Source organism: Anoplophora glabripennis, unplaced genomic scaffold, assembly GCF_000390285.2.
Source record: "Anoplophora glabripennis isolate ALB-LARVAE unplaced genomic scaffold, Agla_2.0 scaffold40, whole genome shotgun sequence".
In the NCBI taxonomy this organism is placed as follows: domain Eukaryota; kingdom Metazoa; phylum Arthropoda; class Insecta; order Coleoptera; family Cerambycidae; genus Anoplophora; species Anoplophora glabripennis.
Window position 1 is genome coordinate 1,636,602 of NW_019416268.1, and position 23,184 is coordinate 1,659,785.

At 31.6% G+C, this 23,184-nt stretch overlaps 2 protein-coding genes across 5 annotated transcripts in view; one reads left to right on the forward strand and one right to left on the reverse strand.

The window, feature by feature from the left end:
• LOC108903266 (zinc/cadmium resistance protein) overlaps nucleotides 1–16,084 on the forward strand; it is a 32,910-nt gene extending 16,826 nt beyond the window's left edge. For 2 of the 3 annotated variants that reach the window (XM_018705379.2, XM_018705378.1), the window contains exons 2-8: nucleotides 4,280–4,487; nucleotides 8,381–8,708; nucleotides 9,116–9,352; nucleotides 11,264–11,389; nucleotides 13,503–13,681; nucleotides 13,765–13,959; nucleotides 14,740–16,084. In XM_018705379.2, the coding sequence (XP_018560895.1) occupies nucleotides 4,299–4,487; nucleotides 8,381–8,708; nucleotides 9,116–9,352; nucleotides 11,264–11,389; nucleotides 13,503–13,681; nucleotides 13,765–13,959; nucleotides 14,740–15,060 (1,575 nt within the window). In that variant the 5' untranslated portion in view covers nucleotides 4,280–4,298 and the 3' untranslated portion in view covers nucleotides 15,061–16,084. Of the gene's footprint in view, nucleotides 1–991; nucleotides 1,010–4,279; nucleotides 4,488–8,380; nucleotides 8,709–9,115; nucleotides 9,353–11,263; nucleotides 11,390–13,502; nucleotides 13,682–13,764; nucleotides 13,960–14,739 lie in introns of those variants that run through there. The other variant, XM_018705380.1, reaches the window with a different exon arrangement.
• An 8-nt stretch (nucleotides 16,085–16,092) lies between these two features.
• Nucleotides 16,093–22,135, reverse strand: LOC108903268. 2 transcript variants are annotated; one of them, XM_018705382.1, is made up of 4 exons: nucleotides 22,097–22,135; nucleotides 21,148–21,300; nucleotides 18,792–18,932; nucleotides 16,093–16,389 (listed from the first exon to the last, which is right to left on the reverse strand). In XM_018705382.1, exons 2-4 carry the CDS (start codon nucleotides 21,238–21,240, stop codon nucleotides 16,225–16,227), a joined length of 399 nt encoding a protein of 132 aa, XP_018560898.1. In that variant the 5' UTR covers nucleotides 21,241–21,300; nucleotides 22,097–22,135; the 3' UTR covers nucleotides 16,093–16,224. The 2 variants fall into 2 exon arrangements, with proteins under 2 accessions (XP_018560898.1, XP_018560897.1); XM_018705381.1 differs by lacking the exon at nucleotides 22,097–22,135 and adding an exon at nucleotides 21,745–21,762 and having other exon boundaries at nucleotides 16,094–16,389.
• Nucleotides 22,136–23,184: the final 1,049 nt, after the last annotated feature.

A 23,184-nucleotide genomic window follows, 5' to 3' on the forward strand; every position in this document is an offset into this window, starting at 1 on the left:
CGCAAATTTTTTTTAGTATCAAGTTATCTTTAACATTCCTTTATTCCAGTTTTATGTGAAACCATTTAAAGCAAAAATAAAACAGTTTTTGAATCACCTTGGCTTTCGAGGTGTATTACAAGTATGTAATAAGAAATAATTATTAATAAAAATGTTCTCGAATTTTTGACCTTGCTTTACCAAAATACATATAATGGATGAAAATACATACTTACGGAGTGGACATCAAACTTGTGATTCCAAAGATCATACGCTTGAAAGTAAAACAGTTTATTGTCTAGTGAAACACAATTTTGATGGTCTATAAATATAACGTAGGTTTATTTGTATCATTAACACTGTACTCTAGAGACTAATCGGTAATAATTTTTACTTTATTTTAAAGAAATCTTAATTGATGATATTGCTTGTAAAATGAAAAAAATAAAGTAAAAATACAAAAGGTAATAATAAAATCTGTTTTTAAAAAAAATATATTTTTTTGGCAGACATATATTTAAGCTGCACCAAAATGCGTAATATGTGTAGGTGCAACAGAGGAAAAATAAAATCAATTTTCACGCATTTCTTAAGTATTAACAAAAATTTAGTGACCCAGAAGTTTATCTTTATATTCACAAAATATGCAATTGCAAACTAGCTTGCATCGAAATATTATTAGTATTCCTTTCCTTTCACGTGAATGTGAAATCATTATATTTAAAAAATCAATATCTTTGCTGTATCATTCACACAGATCTATATACGCGTCCTTTTTTGTTTGGAAGCCGCTGACATATTCTGCCAGTGCGCATCGGGAAAGCCGGTCCTGCAAGCGTAAAGAAAAAATTAAACAGGAAATTTAACAATTGGATTGCATTTATTATCTAATTGTCCATAAAGTACGTACATCCATACACTGATCTATGTTGGCAGTATTTTCGCTGTAGCGTCGCGGGTTCAAGGTTTTGAAAATCAGATCGGATCAGTGACAGACAGCATAGGACATATATCTGTGTATGCTGTGATGGTAAATATTCAAATTGAAGTAGATGCATAATTTATAGAGTACGCAAATTTGCAGATGGCAACAGCGTTTGTGAAAAATTGATAAAAACTGAAACGAAATGATTTGCTGTATTTTCAATTCCAACGAATTTTTATTTATAAGTCAAAACATTGTACAAGGTACCTGAGTCACATAAGGATCAGTCGCATGATACTTTTAATCACTGTTATCTCAAAGGTTTATTAAATTTAAACGCATTTTTTTTCTAGATCTGTCGTTTGTTTATGAAAGTTCTAAAATATAATATTAAAGTGGATGTCCTACTAGTAAACAAATATTTTAATAAAGTTAGTATAGTTTTTCCGAAGTCAATTGAAGAACCTATAATTTCAAGGTATGTACCAGGCTCGGTCGCTAAGCAGCAACTCGGTATTGAAATATTTGAAAAATTTGTTCCCATATTTATTTAGTCATACCCATATATAGGTCCGGTCGAACTAAACGTGCAGGTGGTTGAAATGTATACGACCAGTTGAAGAATGCGAGCGCGGGCAAACGAAATGTAACACAACTGTATTGGGCTTCTGGCAATAATTCACAGCATGCGACAAGTGGTTCATAAATTGTCCAGCAGTGCAGTGCAGTAGTGCGGAATTTGGTGTGAATCAGGCAATTTTAATTTATTATAGGCACCTTTTATCAATCATTCATATTACAATTGGGAAAGGGAGAAATAAGTGAGATATTTTGTTTACTAATATTATCACAACGTGGCATTTTGGAGACCTTTTGAAACGGAACAAAACAAAATTTACCACCAATATAATAAAATTGTTTGATGACATAAATAATTAAAATATGTTGTTGGCCAAATGAACATATAATAGAAATTTTCTACACATTATAAACAAATTATTATAATTTTCTACCTTTAGCAGAAAATTTTTTTAGGGACGCCTATGAAACTCATTAAATTTTATTACCAGACGTTTTTTTGCATATTTAACTGACTTCGGAAGGACTGTACTCAACATTGGATTTTAATAAAACTAACAAATATCTTTAATAATATTAGATATATGTATACAATATAAATTCTCAATAAATCAATAAATGTCAGGTAGAGAACTATGTTTCCAATGGAAAAATTTCAAACCTGACGGTAAATTTTAATGCAAATAAATGTTAGTAAAAATGAAAAAATTTTCATAGATCAAGAAAGGAAAAAATGTGTTATAATTTCAACGTTTTTTAGCGAGATCTTCGTTAAAATTAATTTGACATTTTTCAGTGCTAAACAATTTTTATTTATTTAATGTGTTATTAGGTACTCTTATATTTAATTGGCTAATTCAAGTCAATTCCAAAAATTTTGCCTTTTTTCGTATCATACGAAGTTACACACCTACAGTTTTTATTAAATTGTCTATAACTATTACAAAAAAATTGAAGAGGACAGTTGTGTTCTTGCCAGATTGCTACGTTTTCATGAGATAAAAGAGAATTTTTTTAAATAGAACATCCTATACAGGGTGTCCCTGAAAAGGATGGACAACGCTTGACCACAGGTTCCTTGGATGAAAACAATACTATTTAGCCTAACTTACCTATATACAAAAGTGCACGCCTACTGAGATATAGCCTTCTAAATATAGAACAGATAACCTAGTTTTTTTCAAATAATTTGAAAACTGTTTTTCTTAGAAACTTCAAATTTGGTACATATATTTATATAAAGGCAATGTAAATACAGAAATCCATAAACGATATCGAAATTTTTAAAAGCAAAAAAATCTTCTAAAATAGTGCTTATTTTTAAAAATATAAATTCTGTCGTCATTAGCGTACACACAAAAAAGTTACGGGATAGCTAGTGGCGCACAGGCACTAGAAATAGAACATCCTGTATATGTATTCTCTCAAAATTCTATATTTACCTTGCCCTTATATAAAAAAATAAGTGTACCAAATTTGAAGTTTCTAAGAAGAATAGTTTTCAAATTATTTGAAAAAAAATAGGTTATCTATTCTATATTTATAAGGCTATATCTCAGTAGGCGTGCACTTTTATATATAGGTAAGTTAGGCTAAATAGTCTTATTTTCATCCAAGGAACCTGTGGTCAATCGTTGTCGTTGTCCATCCTTTTCAGGGACACCCTGTATATTTCAGATTTCAAGTTTGAAATTAATCAGACACACCGAAAAAACTATATTCTGTTCTCAATGATTTAATATTACACTGTATTCAATCAGGGGTATGCAAATATATCTTAAGGTGGCCATATCCCTGGCCGAGAAATGGTGAAATTTCTGGCATTTTTAGGTACTGAAATCTTGAAAAGTAAAACGTGTAGAACAAAAGTAAGCACAAAAATAAAATCCTTGATGTTTTGTTTATTCATTGTTACCATTTAAATTTACCCAAATAAAATAATAACTAAAAAAAAGCGTTTATAAAACATGCGTTTTCTGTTATCCCAACCCCACATTTTAAGAATTATTTTCACGTACTTATAAATAAAAGTAAACAATTTTATATGTAGGACTAAGCAAATAAATGTTATAAAGAATATTTACATGTGGAGTTATGTCTAAAAAAGTTAATATTTTCGTAGATTTCAGTACCTAAAACTTAATGGTTTGATCGTTTTTTGCACCTGTTTATTCGTTTTACTGCGGCGTCTTTGAAAATACTCAGGTGGCATGACATAACATTCCTATTATTTGATAAGCTTTAGATTATTCAGTTCAAATTCAGTACAAATGTTTGAAATTATTTGTTTTTGCGGAAAACACTATTTAAAGAATATGGGGCCCTTAAGGGGTACACAAAGGGATATTTTAGGATAGGTAGATACACAGAGACGAGAAAAAGTTAATTAATGATTAAACAATTTCATTATTTTCCAGTATTCCACAATATTATATAATTTGAAATGATAAGAAAAGCAACTGTCATATGCAAATTATTAAATAATATTGCAAACCTTCAAAAACAATTGTATCTCATCGCTTTAATTTGAACAAAGATGCAGGTTAGTTGAAATATTTCTATATTTAAGTGACCTCCTTTTCTTATTATAACTATATGAATTTTGCTTAAAATATTCATGAAAGGACCTGAAAATTCCATCACGGAAATTTTCTGGTCCTTCTGGCTAGACTGCAACAAAAAATGCTTAGAGACTCAACCATTGCGCCATCCTCGTCTAGCCGTTATTGCCCAACATCGTCCTCTTCTCCGATCGTGACAGCATATCGAATTCATGACGGTGCTCCTTTGTTACAGAAAAGGACCGGCCGTCGCGATGGCAATGAAGGAATGGTTTCGAAAGATGCAGCCCATCCAGCTGTACATTGTCCTGGTATTGACGATAGCCTTCTTCCTAACCGAGCTGATTGTCAGTCACCTCACCCATGCGCTAACTCTGCTAATGGACTCTTACCACATGCTATGCAACATTCTGGCATTGACCGGCTGCATTATCACCATCAAGGTAAGTATTACTATAGCCAGTCAGTGTGTTACCTACGTGCGGTTCAGTAACGAATCCATTGATGATTGTATAATGTTAATTTTGTATGTTGCAGATGTCCGCAGAGAGTTACTCATAAAAACTTGTTGTATGTGACAGCAACGCGTGTGAAAGATCACAATCTTCCGTTGACCTTATTTAAGGTGTCGCATCTATTAATGCTAAGTTTGTATGTTACAGACGTTTGCATATAAGGTCATCCATAAAAATTATTATGTACTTGGCAATAATAGTACGTGGAAGATAACGATCTTTTGATTCGACTTACAACATCTGCAGTATAAAGTAAAATTTTGTAATCAAAAACCAATTTATGGGGATTTATCTGGTCAAATATATCTTTAAACTCTTCGGGAGAAAATCCAAACATCAAATATGTGAAAGTTAGGATTTTCTCACAGTTCAGTCGATAAGAAAGTGACATTTTTTCTCTCTTGCTAATTTCGGCTCGTAAGACAAAACCAAAAATGTCAATTTCCTTAATTAAAATGCTAAACTAACTAAATTTACATGAACTTTTCATCAATTAACTTAATTTCGACAGCACTTCTTTTGTGCGGGGGTACATTTCAAAAGAAAATAACAGTTTTGAACATTTGATAAAGATGTTAAATGTCCTGCTAGATCTCCGGATCGCACTCCTATACTTTTCTTTCTTTGGTCTTACCTAAAATAAAAAGTTTACTCTTCGCCTTTAAATGATATTGACGACCTTAAAAACAGAATAAAAGTAGATTGTCGGAGATTAAATGAAGAAATACTAAAACGTGTTTGTAGAGAGGGAGTGATAAACAGAGCTATTCTGTATTTGGAAGCAATTAGAGGTAATTTTGAACATTTGAAATAAGTATTGTTTTAAATTGTTATATTATTATCGTATTAAAACTAAAATATGTTACTTTAAAAAACATAATAACTTGTTTCCGCAGCTGGCTATCATTTTTCAGATTAAAGCTACGAAAAGTAAGGTTAGTACGTATATATAGACTTCCTTACATAGTTGAACGGAGAAAAAAATATCTTCCAGAATTGATAAAAAAATATATAGTGTGCCATTTGAACAAAAACAGTTGACTATAGCAATTTTGACATGTGTTACTATGGAAACGATCTAATAATGTCATTTAATAGAGTTTGAGCGGCGATTTATAAATATATAGGGTTTGTTATAACTATTTGTTAAAATAAAATAGATACAGGGACGCGAATACCAAACTGAATCACCCGGTATATTATTCCATCACGAATAAACAGCATCTATCAGGCATAATACTGCGGACGAAAGATCTACTTTTCAAAAAAAATATACATTATTATAAACACAAATATACCAAAAAATCTCTTTTTACACAATCAAGTAGATAGATATTCGAAAAAATAAATATCACACTAAACATTAGCATAACAATTTCTGTAAACTTCCTAATAGTGACACAGCATAAACTAATAAATTATTCATCACAAAATGTGCGTAAATGTGTGTATAGCCCAAACTAGTACAGTTAATGTCAAATACACATATGAATGCTGTATATAAGTACTTGTTTAGTTTTTCTGCCCTTGAAATTGGAACCTATAATTAGAAGTACTTAAATAAATATACCATTTTCTCAAATACAGTCAAAACGAAGGTCATGCTATTGAACCCATCGAAGGTTGTATTATAATTTCGTTCAATTGAATTACAATTTTCTTATAATTCTTTTAAATATACAGGTCATTTTTTCATAGTATCTGCAATACAGGTCGCTTTTTGGCATCTTTGTGGTCTTGGGCAGTTAGTAGTAGTGGCTACTAGATTCAGTTACATCTTTTACTTGTATTGCCTAATTTGGTCGAATGCTCTTACATCCTTCCTCAGCTTAATTTTTTGATATAGCGTTCGTTAGTCAATCCCGTGTAATATTGTGTTACGAAACCGCTAGAATTCCAACCATGGTAAAGTCCCTTGTATATAACAACTACATAAATTAATTTTACTCGTATTGTCTGATGTCTCTGATACCAATATGTCAAATTTACAAGATCTGCTGAATGATGCTTACGATTTGCACTTTTATAATATTTTTTTAACTATGTTTTCATTTTTTTTTATTAATTTGATAGTATTTCGTGTTGTGTACATTTGTTTCCTTATTTACTAAAGTTTATTTTTAACAGTACTTTTTCCTGTGCCTTTATTTTCTTACTTATTGTATTTCTATATCAACTTTATTTTGGATCCTGGTATTACTTATTTTATTTTTTTATCATACCAATTATTTCTGATTAATGTTTTGTAATTGTTAAACTAATAACTATTATTATTATTAATATGCATGTTTCTGTCCATATTCGGAGGCCTTTGTGAAAAGCTATTAAAATAGTTGTTGAAAATTTTCATGCTAAATTACATTTTTGAGCTGTATAATTTTAGATGTTATACCTATATACAGGGTGTAACGGATGCTGATGGTCAAACTTCAGGGGGTTATTATACAAGTAACAAGTACAAAAAGTAAAGTATTATAAGGTTTCTTTGGAAAGTTGATAGTTACTCTTTTATTTAACATTTTTTGATTTCAAAAAATTTTGTGCCTTCTTTCATTAAAACAAAAATATCTCTGTTATTCTTACAGCCACATAAAATTTAGATATACCATCGGAAAGAACGTTAAATTTACTACAAGATGAGCATATATGAGTGTTTAAAAAATCTTCTATATCAGGTGCTGTAAAAAGTTAAATGTAATAATTGTGAAATGAGCAAAATTAGTGCGGCATCTCCTTATTGGTGGTAACGCCAAAAATTTGTTAATGAGGACGTGTTTTGTCTTCAGCAAAAACTATCGTATTTAGTAAGCTTTTCAACGATATATCAACTTTTCAGTTTTTTTGGCAACAATATCAAGGACAAAGGTAATAAAACCGTAAAAATCGAAAATACACAAACTTTATGGCACTTTATTTTTATTTTAAGTCTGTTCGTATTACTATACGTGTAGTTTTTGTGGGAGTGTCTTCAAAAAGCTGTTTTTTTTTAACTCTCCCTCTTTCTCCTATAACCCGAAATAAATTGTAGTAAATTTAACGCTCTTTCCGATGGTATGTCTAAATTTGGTGTGGCTGTAAGAATAACAGATATTTTTGTTTTTATGAAAAAAGGCACAAAATTTTTTGAAATCAAAAAATGTAAAATAAAACAGCAAAAAAATCTTATAATACTTTTTTTTGTTGAAAATTAGTTGTATAATAACCCCCTGAAGTTTGGCCATCAACATCCGATATACCTTGCATAATAATAATTGGCAATTTTACTCAAAACTATTGTCCAATGTTTTTAACTGCTCAACATTGGCGCATCCACCAAAAGTTTAAAATAAATGTTCAATCAATTATCGGTTCTGCTTTTTACTCATTTATTGTGATCTATACAAAAACATTAGGCAAAAATAGGCTAGTGTTGAACTACTCTCACTTTTATATTTTGTGTATTTGAACAAGCTGGAAATATTCCTATTAAATTGGCTAGAAAATGTCCAAAATTTTAACAGCCTGAAAAACTTTGTTGTAATTAGAAATATTGTGTATAAGGTAAGATATCTTCTGCATATCTAGATTTCTGGTATCGAAGAATATTGTTTGATTTCATCTAATAAGACTTATATAAAAAAATGAATTTGTTTGAGTTAGTTGCTTTTAAAATACCTTACCTTTAAAATAGAATAAAAAATACGGAAATTTACGGAAACAATTTGCTTTAATGTAGTGTAGAATCCATCATTAAACTTTATCCAAGCACGTTAGTTACACTTTGCATCCTTTCATATTTTTGGCATAAGAAGTGTACCTACCTAACACATTTTTTATTTCAGAATAGTGAACCCGCGGCTCAAGACTCGGGCGACTTAAAAAAGACCCCTAGCGTGGCGAGCAGCATAGGGGAAGAACTGAGTACCAATCCCGACCCGTCGCAATGTCACGATAAGAAGAAAAAATCCAAATCCTCCCCCGCGAGGAAGAACCAGGAGAAGAAACTGAAGAACACGTTTGGATGGGCCAGGATAGACGTGATAGTCATGCTGATATGCTGTGTTCTTCTGGCTTCGCTCTCGTTCTCCATATTCGTGGAGGCGCTGCAGACTTTGGTTCATATAGACCACCACGACGCATCTCATCACCCCTTGTTGGTTTTATTTATAGGTATGGTACACGCGCTATAAGAAAACGTGGCGATAGAATGTGGAGTGATATTCTCCTCCCTCTTTTTGATATAAACATTTACTAATCGTATAAATACAGGATGTTAAGAAAGTAAGAAAAAATTTAAAGCAGTGTTGTCCAAAAAATAAAAAAAAAATCTTGAAAACGTTTCTCTTCCAAGATACAGTTTTAAAATTTGGAAAAAAAATGTATTTTTTTTTGTATCTTCCAAAGGTACAATAATATAAATAATAAATTTATTTATCAGCAACTACAACTCCAACAAGACTTTTGGAGACTGATTTTTTTAAATTTCTCTTCAAATGTAATCCTTGCCTTATAGTGCACCTACAAGGTGTTAATATATTTACAAGGTAACAGTGGCACTTTTTATCTTTTGATTTCAGGAGCAATAGGAATGGTCCTCAACGGAATTTGCTATTTACTCATAGGTGGCTACACCTTTCATCAAGGAAGCTTTCTGTACGTCACAGAAAGCGGCGATGTAGTTTTAAATAAAGTAGTGGTCAATGACTCAATCAGAAGGGGAGAGAGAAGACTGTCCAGGACGAAGAATATCCATTCCACTATCTTGCCTCCAAAGAAGAGGCAAGGGGTGTGGGAGATGACTAGAGATATTAATGGTAAATTGTAATATATTTTTTATAAAATATTAATCTAATTCTTGGTTTTGCTAATATACAGGGTGTCGCGGTACTTGATACAAAAAATTCGAGTACAGATAGATGAGGTCAAAATAATACCAGTTCTCCATATAAAGTTTTTCCATACGGCCCTTCGTTAACAAGTTACGGGCCCTCAAATTCGAAAATTAAAATCTTATTTTTATTTACAGTCTCTAAACTGTTAACTTCAGCAAAATGCAAATTTGGTGATCAATAACACATGCGTACAACTTGTTTTTGATGTAGTAAGTGAAACTTCATTATGCCCAGAATGCCAGGGACGGACTATGCCCAATGGTTAACAACCCAGATTTTTTGCATAGATGACGATCGCAATCTGCCTGTATTAAAAATAAGTTCCTTGAAGAATTTGCCAACGATAATACCCTCTTGGTTCGACTCGGTAAAATTAACAGTTTAGGAAATATTTGTGATTTTGTCACTGTGCACTCGAGCGGCGCGGCGCCCCCACCAAGAGCCTAGAAAATCTTACTATGTGCCAATGTAATTTTCACTAACATTTGACAAACACACTTTACACATAAAAATAAGTTAAAAAATAAATTAAAAGAAAGAAAACTGTCAGCATCCATTTTCAATATGGGCACCTTCAACTTCCACACACTTCCTAAGACTACGAATGTTATTTGTTTGTACACGAAAAACCATTGCTGTGGTAATAATTTAATAGGTCCATACGTTTTTGAGGAACGTCTGGACGGACATCGATATTTGGAGTTTTTGCAAAATAATTGCAGCCATTATTAGATGATATTCCTTTAGACACCTGAAGAAACGTTTGGTTCATGCACAATGGGGCTCCTCCCTATTTCAATCTTGATGTACGAAATTATTTATCCATTGTGTTTAATAATAAATGGATTGGGAAAGGACGAGCAATTTCATGGCTCCCACGTTCTCCAGACTTTAACCCGATGCACTTCTTACGTCGGGATACTTGAAAAGTTTAGTGTACGCAATTCCAGTACAGACCAGGGATGAATTGCTACAAAGAATTAATTTCCATTGTAATAATATTGGCTCTACTTCAGAAATGCTTTTTCGTGTCCAAATAAATAACATTTGCAGACTTAGGAAGTGTGTGGAGGTGAAAAGTGCCCATATTGAAAATGTATTTTGATAGTCTTCCTTCTTTAAAATTATTTTGTTAACTTACTTTAACTTATTCTTGTTTCGTTTTTCTATTTTGTGTTAAGTGTAAAGTGTATTTGTCAAATTTTGTTAGTGAAAATTACATTAGTACTCAGTAAGATTTCCTAGGCTCTTATTTTAAAAATATATTCGGTTCTAACAAAGTAATTATGTCCAATTAAAAATTAAAAACAAAAAATGGTGGAGGTGCCGCTCGATGTGCACTGTGACATAAAATCGCAAATACTTCCTAAACTGTTAATTTTACCGAGTTGAACCAAGAGGGTATTATCGTTGGCAAATTCTTCAGGGAACTTATTTTTGATACAGGCAGATTGCGATCGTCATCTATGCAAAAATTTTGGGTTGTTAACCATTGGGCATAGTCCGTCCCTGGCGTTCTAGGCATAATGAAGTTTCACTTACAACATCAAAAACAAGCTGTACGCATGTGTTATGGATCACCAAATTTGCATCATGCTGAAGTTAATAGTTTAGAGACTGTAAATAAAAATAAGATTTTAATTTTCATCTCTGAGGGCTCGTAACTTGTCAACGAAGGCGCGTATGGAAAAAATTTATATGGAGAGTGCTATTATTTTGACCTCATCTATCCGCACTCGAATTTTTTGTATCAAGTACCGGGACACCCTGTATATAAAAATAATTGGGGTATGATAGAACTAAGACATTGTTCTAAAATCGTATTCTCTTCAGGCTGTGTTTTGGTGATAATATGTTCCTTGATGATTTTTTTCACGGACAAAGATATAGCGAAATACATCGACCCTTTAATGTCGTTGGTTTCTGTGACGATTATAATGGTTTTGAGCTATCCCTACAGTAAGTAATTAACGTAGCAAGGTATTTAGATGTACTCCAATCGAATTAGAAACGTGAAAAAATTATTAGTAGATCTTTTATTACACTTTATGACGCGAAGGGGAAGTAACTCGAAAGAAGTGCCGATGCCGCTAAGTTGGCAAATTGCAAATGCATAAGTGGGAAATTTACGTGTCTTTTAACTTTTTACTGCCCACGAAAATCTAGACGACCTGTCGGAAAATTAGTCATTTTATGTTGTAGACAATTAAATTGCCTACAACTTAAGATATCTAAAGTAATAATTTACCAGTTTTTTAACTATGTAAAATATTGGTTGAATGCGGAAAAATCAGTTTTCGAAAATTGCGCGTTATTATTGCAAAAAGTGATGGATGTTGATGAAATTTATGGAAGAGACGGTCAATCCGAAGACCAACATGTGTGCCCAAAGGTCGATTCGATTGATCTTGAAATTGTCGCAGCAGCTATTTGTTAATTTCTTTCGTTTTTTTGCAACTAATTGTTTAATTACTAAACGTTAATTTTAGAAACGTATCGAAAAAGAAAAATTTCAAAAAGTTGAAATTAAGCAGCCCATTACAACTAACAAAGTAGGATGTGCAAAACAACGTTCGTATCTAAGGGTCAGGCAAAGGCCGCTCGGTAATTCGCTCTTTTTACATTAAATAGAGCTTTTTTATGGTAATTTTACACGTATCGGGCCGGGATTTTAGAGACAATTAAAGAAAGGGTTAAACTTTGTTTTTCAGAAAGTTCTACATTGATCATTTATGTAATAAACGCGCTAGCAGCAGTAAAAGTTAACATTAATGAACGGCCTACACACGGGAGAAAGAACCTGGGCCCGCGCTAGCGCATGGATGTCGCTCCCGATCGCATGCGAGATTTTGGAGTCGAATTTGAAACGTTCAAGTCAAAAATCTTCTTTCGAGTTACTTTTTTGTTTTTTTTTTCAAGTTTTCAGGTTTTACGATCTAATTCGACTGGAGTAATAAGAAATAACAACCTCTAACAATATATTTTCAATAATTTTTCAGTATGTTAAAAAATATAACCATTAAAACACTGGGAACGAGCGATTCCCACCTTTTCTTAAGGAATTTTTTATTAATTTAATTAGGCAACCTACATTTTTTTGCGAAATGCAGTCGATAATTGTAGACATACTGCACACTGACATTAGAACGTCACGATTTAATAGAAAACGTGAGTTAATATGTTTACCTACTATCTCGTTGAAATCCTTTTCGTTTGAGAGAGGACACATGCATTTCATAATATACAGAGTGATACGCAGTCATCGTTTCGATACTATTTCCTTGATTAGTAGTAACTTATTTTATTTAAGAACTTATAAATTTATAAAAAATGTAGAAGATATACAATGAATCCATATAAATTCTATTGTATGAAAAAAAAAAAATCAAAAAGGGCACCACGAACATTACTTAAATGTATTTATCAAAAATTCCAGAGACGGCACTGGGGCATCATAATTAGATATTTTAAAGGAAAATTTGCACATGCCACTGCATTTTTATAAGCTTGGTACGATTTTGAACAAAATTAAAAATTTATTTCTTTTTTATTTATTTTTTAGCAACGCCGTAAAGTTAGTAAGCATTTGGCACATGTCTACCAAACAAAAAACGTTCTAAATATAAGCTGCTGGTGCATTTTGTCTCCCTTCGCCATAAATTAAACAATATTAAATACTTGTAAAACTGATGTAAACTGCTGATGCTGATGATCACTCTGTATACTCTTTTATTTAAATATCGCAATAATGGAAATCACCGCGAAAATTAAAAAAATGTAACAAATAATTATATGATGTAAAGGAAAATCGTTCGTGCCCATAAAGTGATTAACACAACTATCATAATTATTTCATTGCCTTAAAATTTCGTCTGATCCGTATTGCTGCATATCATAAAAAAGATCAAATTCCAATCTTTATCGAAAGATCCAAATAAAAAAATTAATTGTATCTTATTTTATGGCCTTTATTAAGTTTAACTGATTTACATCTCCAAGTTAGGAAGATAACCTTTTTGAAAAGTCCCGATTGTACGATTAGGAAAATTACTTATTTTATTCTTTTTTCTAGTGAAGGAGAGCGGTCTTATTTTGCTTCAGACCATCCCAGCTACCATAAACATCCACTCTCTTAAAGCGGAACTTTTAACTCACTTCCCTGACATCGTCAACGTCCACGATTTTCACGTATGGCAGCTAACAGCGTCGAAAGTCATTTCGACGGTTCACATAATTTTCGAAAATCCGAAGGTAACACGAATTTCTAAAAAATATTTTCATATATACTGATTTTTCTGACACTCAAGAAGCGTATATCCTCTCTTCTCCTTTAGGTCTACAACAAAATCATGGAGGAAGTGAAGGAGTTCCTTATTGAAAAGGGCATCACTCAGGTGACTATCCAGCCGGAGTTTTTCGCGGAAACCGGAAGCACGGAGAGTTTGAATTCCAATAAATTCAAACCTGAATGTTTGATGGCTTGCCAAGGACCAGGATGCAAGCAAAGCCATTGCTGTCCAAATTATGAGGTAAAACCCGTTTCATACATGACCAAACCTGTTCTTTTTCTCATTTAAAATTCCACCCTTGTACCCGTTTTGTCCCCCGAGAATCTCAACAAGTCCATGAAATTTCTTTTGAAAATAGTCTATAGAGTGGACAATGGTCCCAAATGAAAATCATCAAAGTCACCTCGAAGTAAAAAATGTTTTCCTTCTTTTTACTTTATTCACATTACCATCTCTCTTTAGAGAGATCCGCAAGTTCATGAAATAGTCCGTAAAAGAAAATTTTGAAAAGTTACTAAGAAATGAACGGAAAATGTGAAGGAAATAATTCAGAACAAAAGCAGATACTTGATATCGCCTTTACAAGGCACCAAAAATGAAAAAATAAAAACGTTTCAAAATAAAACTAAATACGCCTTGGAATAGCTTCAGGAAATATACATCAAAAGAGTGTCAAAATCCATAAAAATTCTTCAAACTGATTTTAGAATTCTTCAAAAAGCACCCAAACTTCTAAATACATTGAAGCGATTCAGAAATAAAATGAATCAAAACAGTTTTAGAATACAAGATATATCGGACCTGCTTTAGAAGGCTTAAAAATTTAATTTTCCTTTGTGGAATACAGTAAAATAGATCGAATAATATTCAAAATATATCAAATAGCATTAGAAATACGTTGAGAACTTCGAAATACCACCAAATGTGTCGAAATACCTCGAAATCTACAATATACTTAGAAATCAATTAGATTGAAACCTGTCCTTTGTCTTTGAGATCTAAGAGGACCTTTTTTTTCAGGAGACCAGTATATTCAAAACTCCCTCCAAGGAGTTCCTTCAAGAGCAAAATCTTCCCGAGCTAAAGTCCGTCAGGGTCATAGACCCGGAACTGTCGGTTCCTTCCAGTATGCATCCTAGTTGTAGTGGAAGTAGCACCAGCAGTGTGAAAGTGGATGAAGACATTACCACCACCAAAGACAAAACAGGTTCCTCGAACAATGTCTGCCCAGAAGCTAGTGTACAAGACAGTAACACACTTAGTAATAATGTAAATAGTCCTTCAAACGATGTAGATCCAAAGGATACTGTAGAAACAATAGAAGATGCATCTGTAGTGTGACAAACTGTAAGACTAATTAAAAACATTGTCGAATATTTTAGAGATCCTTTACTTGGCTGTGCTAATTTTAGCGTGATAATTATTTAGAAGTCAATATATAGTTATTTAAATCGATTTTTAAAGGACGAGCAAAGTTTTCAAGAGAATTGATAAGTATAAGAGGATGATAAAAAGTGAAGCTGCAGATAAATGTTTTCAAGGCTCAGATATATTGTTTGTCAAGAAACGAATGCTTGTCATAATGACAGGCAGGTTAAAGACTAATAAAGTTTTAACAATAATTTATGAATCTGAGATTCATGTAATTTAATATAAATGAATATGTGGGTACAGCTCAGTTCATTTTCTACTCAGTTTAAAAAAATATATATGATGACAAATCTTTACATCAACTTTTAAATTCTTTGACAGAAGTTTATATTAATTTAACGGCTAAATCAAACTGTGATTACTTTGTTGAGAAATACAATAGGTACATTGCATCGATAAACACTAAGGGATTCCTCAGGGATCTATTTTGAGTTCTTTCAAATGTAGAGAAGCTAGCTTGTCGCGGAATCTTTAAATTTTATATATTTAGACTAATGTTAGTATAGTTTTATAATACAGTAATTTTATATTTGGACCAGTTCGTCTGCCTTTAAAATAAAGGTAAACTTTACGGTTTTTATTTTAGTTCTGTAATTTTAAATAGTAATTCAAAATTTTAAACATGTTTTAATATCTTTTAATTTAGAAAATATAAATAGGACCTAACTGACTAAATATAATTATTTATAATAATCTGCAATGGATAGAAAAATGCATATAATATTTCAATATTAATGACACAGTTCAATTTAGATCCTTACTGACGACTGCAAACTACCTAATAGTTTCATGCACCACTGCCACTGAGATTCGCATAGACGACGATTATAATTACAATAACTTTGCGACTAAAAGTACAAAATAATTTCTAGTGTTACGAATTCGTAAAAACGTTGTTAATTATGTTTATTGACAATAAAAATTATTATTTATACTATGCGTTAATATTTTTTTATCATTTTCACATTTTATTCACCATATTAAAGGTACAGTTTTCCAGGGAAAATTGAAAAGAAATATTTAAAAATTGATATGCAAATAGGTACAAGTTTTAAAACACAACTTTAAATTTATTTAACCTTTTCTTGCCTTGCTTATATTGATAGACATTTCTAAACAGCTTTTTCCAGAGTCGTGATTCGCCATCAGCTTCATAGTGCTTGTGCCTGCTGCCAACCCTAACTGGTTTTTGAACAGTCCTATGTTGACTTTTTTGTTTGGTAGGGAGCAGTAGTTCTTCTACAAAAAGTAATAACTTTAAGCCAGGGTTGGCTCTAGCCATTTGACACTACATAAAAAAGTGTCCGGTAATGAATGCGCCAAATCTCAAGAGCAATTTCCTTAGGTGGCAATAAATCGACTTGAATCAAGTTATCTTAGTACAGCCGATATTCGGGAACAGTGTAAAACAACTAACTTGACTTTTTTGTTGAATTTGCACCTAAATTATTTTTTTACGAAATTAAATTAAATTTACAATGTGATATACGAGGCACATCCACAAAATAAGAGTACTCAATTTTTTTAATTTCGAAACGGCAGTATGTTCAGAAAGGTACATCAAGCACTATTTTTCGACTAGTCGCCTTCTAAGGGATGAGCTTTCACCACTCACAAACACCTTCAAAGAAGAGAAAAGATGAAAATCAGAAGGTGTCAGGTGGTTGATAATGTTCCAATCGAATGAATGCAAGAGTTACTTTGCGTCGTTGACTGTGTTCTCCTTCTTTTGTTCTGTATCGCCATCCGTAGTGTTTTCAGGGTTGGCAGCATCAATTGTTTTTCCCTGGGACGAAAAGTCAATGAGGAAACTCCCTTTACGGTCCAAAAACACAGTTGCCATGACTTTTCGGGCCGAGACAACATTTTGAATTTTTTGGAGATGTTGGAGACAGATGTCGCTACTGCATTGATTGTCTCTTCGTCTCAAGTATAGTGGGCCACAAACGTTTCATCGCCAGTCACAATACAGTCAAGGAATTCTTCACCTGGACGAATTCGAAATAGCGGTACTCATTTCAACACGCCACTAGAACAACAGTTCTCAACTGACTGAGACAAATGACGGCGCGTTCTGGTCCCAACGCATTGACCTTGAATGCAATGTTGCCAACTTTGTCGAACACAAAAACCACAGAGCATCAGAGTCTCAGTACCTACTCTTACTTTGTGGATATGTCTCGTATCAAGAAGGAATTTTAAATTAAGTCTAGGTAAGTTGGTCTACATCGTAAAAAATTCAATTCGGTTACAAATTGAGCAAATAACTGAAGTTTAATTAAATTAAGTCCCCGCAAATATTCAACAAACAGCATCTGACGGTTGCTGTAAAAAAAATTAATTCCATCTTTCTCTGGAAAGGTACATTTTCGCTACATACAAAAAGTATATATTTTTTAAATAAATAAATAGGTGTGTAAAAAATATGGTGAAAGAGAAGACTGTTTAAAATGTCCCTAGTAACCTCTATGTCTTAGGTAAAAAAATAGATTTTTTTGGATACCCTTAAGTTTTTAAGGACTCAAAATTGTATTAAGGTAACTTGATCTATTATAAATAGGTTTATTCGCTTCCCGACACTGCATAATATTATTTTGTTACAAATAAATAAGGCGATTAGACTGTGATTATACTTTATAAAATAAATCAGTCTAATCCCCTGATCAGTTAATCAACCTTTAACCGAGACTCAAAGTACCGGACCTTAGAATAATAAATCAGTGTGATATTTTTGTTTCTGGTTAGAAAACACTGTAGCGTCGGCTGCTGAGAAGTGATCATATTTTTATAAAGAAGTATAGAACCCATACCGTTTTTTAGGTGTAGATTTGTGAGGCCACAAAAAGAACTTTCGTGATGGAAAATTGTAACATTAAGTGCAAATTGAAATAAGTACTTATGGTTAAAGATAGATTCAGTCATGGAAGTCCAGCTTTATGCTATATAAAATTTTTACTAATGAAATTTTCCTGTTGATAAAGCTAGTATAACAATTTAAATAAAACAATCACAAAATATGGTAAAAGTTATACCTTAAAATATAAATCAATAACACTCGAGTCGTAAAGTGTAGATTAAAAAAATAGATAAACAATATTTACCTACTTACCTACTTGTCTTCTTATATTGAGAACTATAGCAAATGTATAGATAAATAAAAAAAATATTGTTTTAATGATAAAATATATCAAATATATGCATACAAACTGTCGGTTCTTTTTCCTTAAACTGTTTTTTTATTACGTTTGTAGTGTTTATTATAATCACTAAATCCTTTTTTTATTTCTCCCAAAATTTAAGTTTCTTTGAAGTTAACTTCAACTTAAAAAAATGAAAATTTTATAAAAAGAACACTTAATTGTATTTATTTGTTGATTATGAAAAAAAAACCTTCTCGAGATCCCAAGGCACCCCTATTTTAATTTCATATTTTGCAAATTTAATTCGAAATTTCTTCTTTACGTAAGTAAGTTCTCTTTGGAGGCCTTAAAATCATCTCCTAAAAAACGGTTTTTATTTATAAAAATAAGACCACTCAATATTGCGCCGCTGTATAACAGTGAAAATTATGAGTAAAATAAAACCTCACTCATTTTTGAGTTTCTGTATTTTTCAAAGAAGTAGGCAAAAAGTCAACTTACAGCGGCAACAGGGCATTTGCTCGGTGCGCCCATAGCAGCCAAAGTTTCTTTAATAGTTGGTAAGCCGCCTGCTATAACCTCGCAGAAATCCACCTCTCCATCTAAGGTTGGTAAAGGGGGTTTCTTCATTAAATACGTTCCCTAAAAATCAGTAATATATTTTTATGTTATAAAATATGAGGAAAAAATTATATATGAAAGAATCATATTTACTTCACAAGTATGATTATAATATATACGGAGCGTTCGCTAAGTATTTGCAGAAATTCCAGGGATGTATTCTATGGATTCTATGGATTAAGTCAATATAGAGTCCTAAAGCCGTCGTTTTCGAGCTATAGGGCCTCCAAAATAAAAAAATTATCAATTTAACATTTTCAATTTCTAAACAGCTTGAGATATTTTTAACATTTGGTATATAGTTTCATTACGTTGGTAGGTATAAAATAAAAAAAATCAACTTTCACAAATAACGGGTGTTGTTTATTTCGACAAAAAAGTAGTACTGTATTTGTTGTGCCTACACGTTTTTATCGTATCCTTTATACTGTTTAAAGACAAAAATTTATTATCTTGACAGGTGTATCTTTATGATACCTATTACTATATTAGAAGCTATCAGATAAATAAAACAAATAATGAACTAGGAGCAATATATTGGAAATAGCCTTCAAATTGAATCTTATCTGAGGATTAGATAATACTTGTAGGTATACCTAAACTTCTGGTAGATTTCATTTGATAAGATTAAAAAAGTTGAATTTGTTTGGATTAGCTATAATTCGTTCTCGTAATTGCTCTTCATATACATACAATAGGAGCTTTGTAAACAACAAAATCTATAACACATGTATGACGATCTTCAATATTTTTTAATATGGCTTCTTCTAAATGGGCTGGTCTAACCGTCAAAGGTCCTCCCGTACTTGGTGTTTTTTTTAAACGATCTTGACTCTACAAGTCGTCTGAGAAAGTTTGTGACAGTTTTCCGAGGCAAAATTAGACGATTATGAAATCTTTTAGCATAAATTTGCCTAACTTAATAACAATTTCTATGTCTGCAAGACCATAACATAAACATAAATCATATTTGTCAGTTTGCTATTTGCGTAAGTGACCTTAATGATAGTAGAAAGAATTGAAACCTTTACTTTATTTACTTTTTAAAAAGCTTAAATTTTGCACTAAAATATAACTATGTACTTACAATACTTGTCAAAATGACAAAAAAAAATATAATTTATTCATTAAAAATATAATTAATTCATTATTTGTTATAACTCCTAGCACGCTAAGGTAAAATTATGCTATATCAAAAAATACTTGTTAAGAAAATCAATTTTCTCGCTAAATGGTGAAGGGAAAATAATGAAGAGAATACCTACAGTTAAGCGTATGAAGATAAATTTTGATTGGAATGCAGGGTGATACAACGTTTTTGTAAACGAAGACATGGTAGTATCCATAGTTCTGTCACTTCTTATCTATAAAAGCTACATTTTTTTGTATTTCAATAACTAAAAAAACATATACAAATTGGTTAAAATATCTCAAGCGATCTAGAAGTTAAAAATGTTAAATAATTATTCTTTTTTTAAATTCTGGAGACCCTGTAACTCGAAAATGACAACTCTATGTTAATTTTAGTTATAGAAAACGTCTCTGGATTTTCTGCACGAACTTAGGAAAAACACCATTATGGTCACAGCAAATGTAAACTAGCAAATTCAGATAAGACGCACGTAGAAGGCTGCGCATCGTTTTTCAGTGTGCTGGGATCCTCCACAGCTCGCCAGCTGTGTGTAATAAACAGTAACGGTATTTAAACATTTTACTATTTGCAAATAGTGTCCAATATAATCCATACTGTGTATTATGTTTTAATGTAACATAGATTTTAATGTTTTAATTTTACCAAAATTTATTTGCCAGTGAGAAGGAAATAAAATTCTGTTCCACACAAAATTAGGTACTTGTCATATGGCTTGTAATCATTTATAAAGACTGTATATGCTGTGGCGCAAACCTGCGTAAAAAATTGTACGTCACTGAAGGGCAAAATTGTTGACGTTATATTTTGTACATTTTTAACAACTGATTTGGCTTTTCGTCTTTTCGAATATGGTGTGTTGCGTCTATACATTTTCTATTTGTAATTAAATGTACAAATGTCCGCCAATAGTACAACCAGCGCCCTCTCCGAACGAGATGATTATCTACTGTTTTTGAAATTTTCACCTTAAGAACGATTTCACTAAAATTTTGATGGGTTAGAATTCAGGACATCTGTTTTTAAATTTTGACGCTGAACGAAATTAAACTGGAACTGAATTTCAATATGTATATGTTTACCTACCGGACTGGTTTTTATAGGCTTAGTAACATTGACACATCCTGAATAGACCAAATTGCAGTCCTTGTCCAACATCACTTCAAAATTTTCTGCCATTTTTAGAACGTTATCAGGATCGCAGTTCTTAATGTTGGTCAATTTCAGGGTGTAGCCATTCTAAAATGTTAAAAAAAATATAATTTAAAATGAAAAATATAATTTATTATTTGTCTAAATTTCTGAAATATCCTACAAAACTCATGGTATTCCTTTTATTTTTATAATCTACCATAGGCGCCGGAATTTCTAAATTGCTATAGGTGTTCAAATCGGAAATAATAATAAAAGTACAGAGTATCTGGAAACTAAGCAAAACCATTTAGGAAGAATTTTAGGCAGAAATCCACTCATAAAAATAATAATACCAGCTCCTATGACAATTTTACGAAAACTGAATATTAAGTGAGTTATATAACCTCAAAGATATTTTTTTCATTATTGATAACAAACTGCTCTTAGAAAAAAAATATTAAAATCCTAAAATCTTATAGGATTTAAAGCGTTTAAGCGAAATTGATCAGAACTGTTTTATTTATGGTTTTTAAAAAAATTAATTTTTACCATAAAGATCTTTAGGCAACCTTAAAAAAGGGATCTCCTGTTCTAAGTAGATAATCGTTTTCGAGAAAAAGGGAGTTTTAATTTTTTAATCACACGTTTTCCGTTCAAATTTGAGTAAATTATTTCTATTTTTAAATTTTACAATTTTATAAAATTAACCGACATCATTTAAAATTATTTTTTGATACTTTTGATAGGTACGTAGAAATTGAGTACAACAAAAACTAAAAACGTTACAGTTTTAAGTCTGACGATATGACTGTATTTAGTTATTTTAACATTTTTCTTTAACTTCAAATATAAGATAATTATGATTCCCTTTTTTATCACCACCTATTTTGTCAACACTTACACAAGCACTGGTACCGTCGAAGCTGAAAAATACAACCACCAGTGCAACATACACTTTGATTGAAATCATGATGTATAAATAAATTTTAATGAATGACACGTTTATTCCATTTACTATCAATTTATATGGATAGAATAATGATGATTAACTTCAGAACTAATGTTATTTAGTACATCTGTTATTTGGAAAAACCTTGGCTTTATAAAAATCTGTTCCGACTTGATTGTTTGCACCATGGTCCATTTACTCCTACGCTGATATATCAGCTTTTGCGTAATTATAAAACAATTACCATAAAACCAGAGATAGATCAGTTGGGAGTTATTAATGAAGTTTGAAAATACTATTGGAGTAGGTATTTAAAATAAAGAAGTATATTTAGAATTTGTTAACAGCAATAATGTAAAACAGTATCATTCTCGTACTTGTGTTCAGCTTTCTACCATTTGACCGCTGATTTATACAAAAATATGTGAAGAAAAAAATAATCGAATACTTGACATGACAAATATTATACAATTGTACCTATCTTTATAGCCAGTTATAATTTAGATATTCATAAAATATCTAAATAGACTTCAGGTATAAAAAAATAGATTACTTTTGTCTCTAAAATTATATTTTTTATTTGTTTTCAAAATATTTTTAAGTACTTTTCTCAAAAAGAGCACGCCACTGGAAAACCTTTACGTAGTGTAATATCTCTTTATCATTCCTAATTTTTTTTTTGATTTTAAAAAATACTAGTGGTGCAAATATAATTTCATCATTTATTCCATTATTGAAATTTTCAGCAAACCCAGCATTTTTTAACGCGTTTCTGGAAACAACATCGTGATTGGTGGTTAAGTTTTTTGAGTTACCGTACTGGAGCCGGAGCGTGTTCAGATAAATATGTTGGATGCTATCTGGGTCTCTTATCTCTTTCTAATGCATTCATATTGCCCAGCAACGCCCGAAGTTTTATCTGAACGTACCCCTGTAGTGCAGAGTGGTGTAAATTTTGGATTATTAGTGCAATAAAATAACTGCAGATAAGCAGATATGTTTTGTGAATTGCAGTAATACCTGTGAAAAGTCAGCTGAGC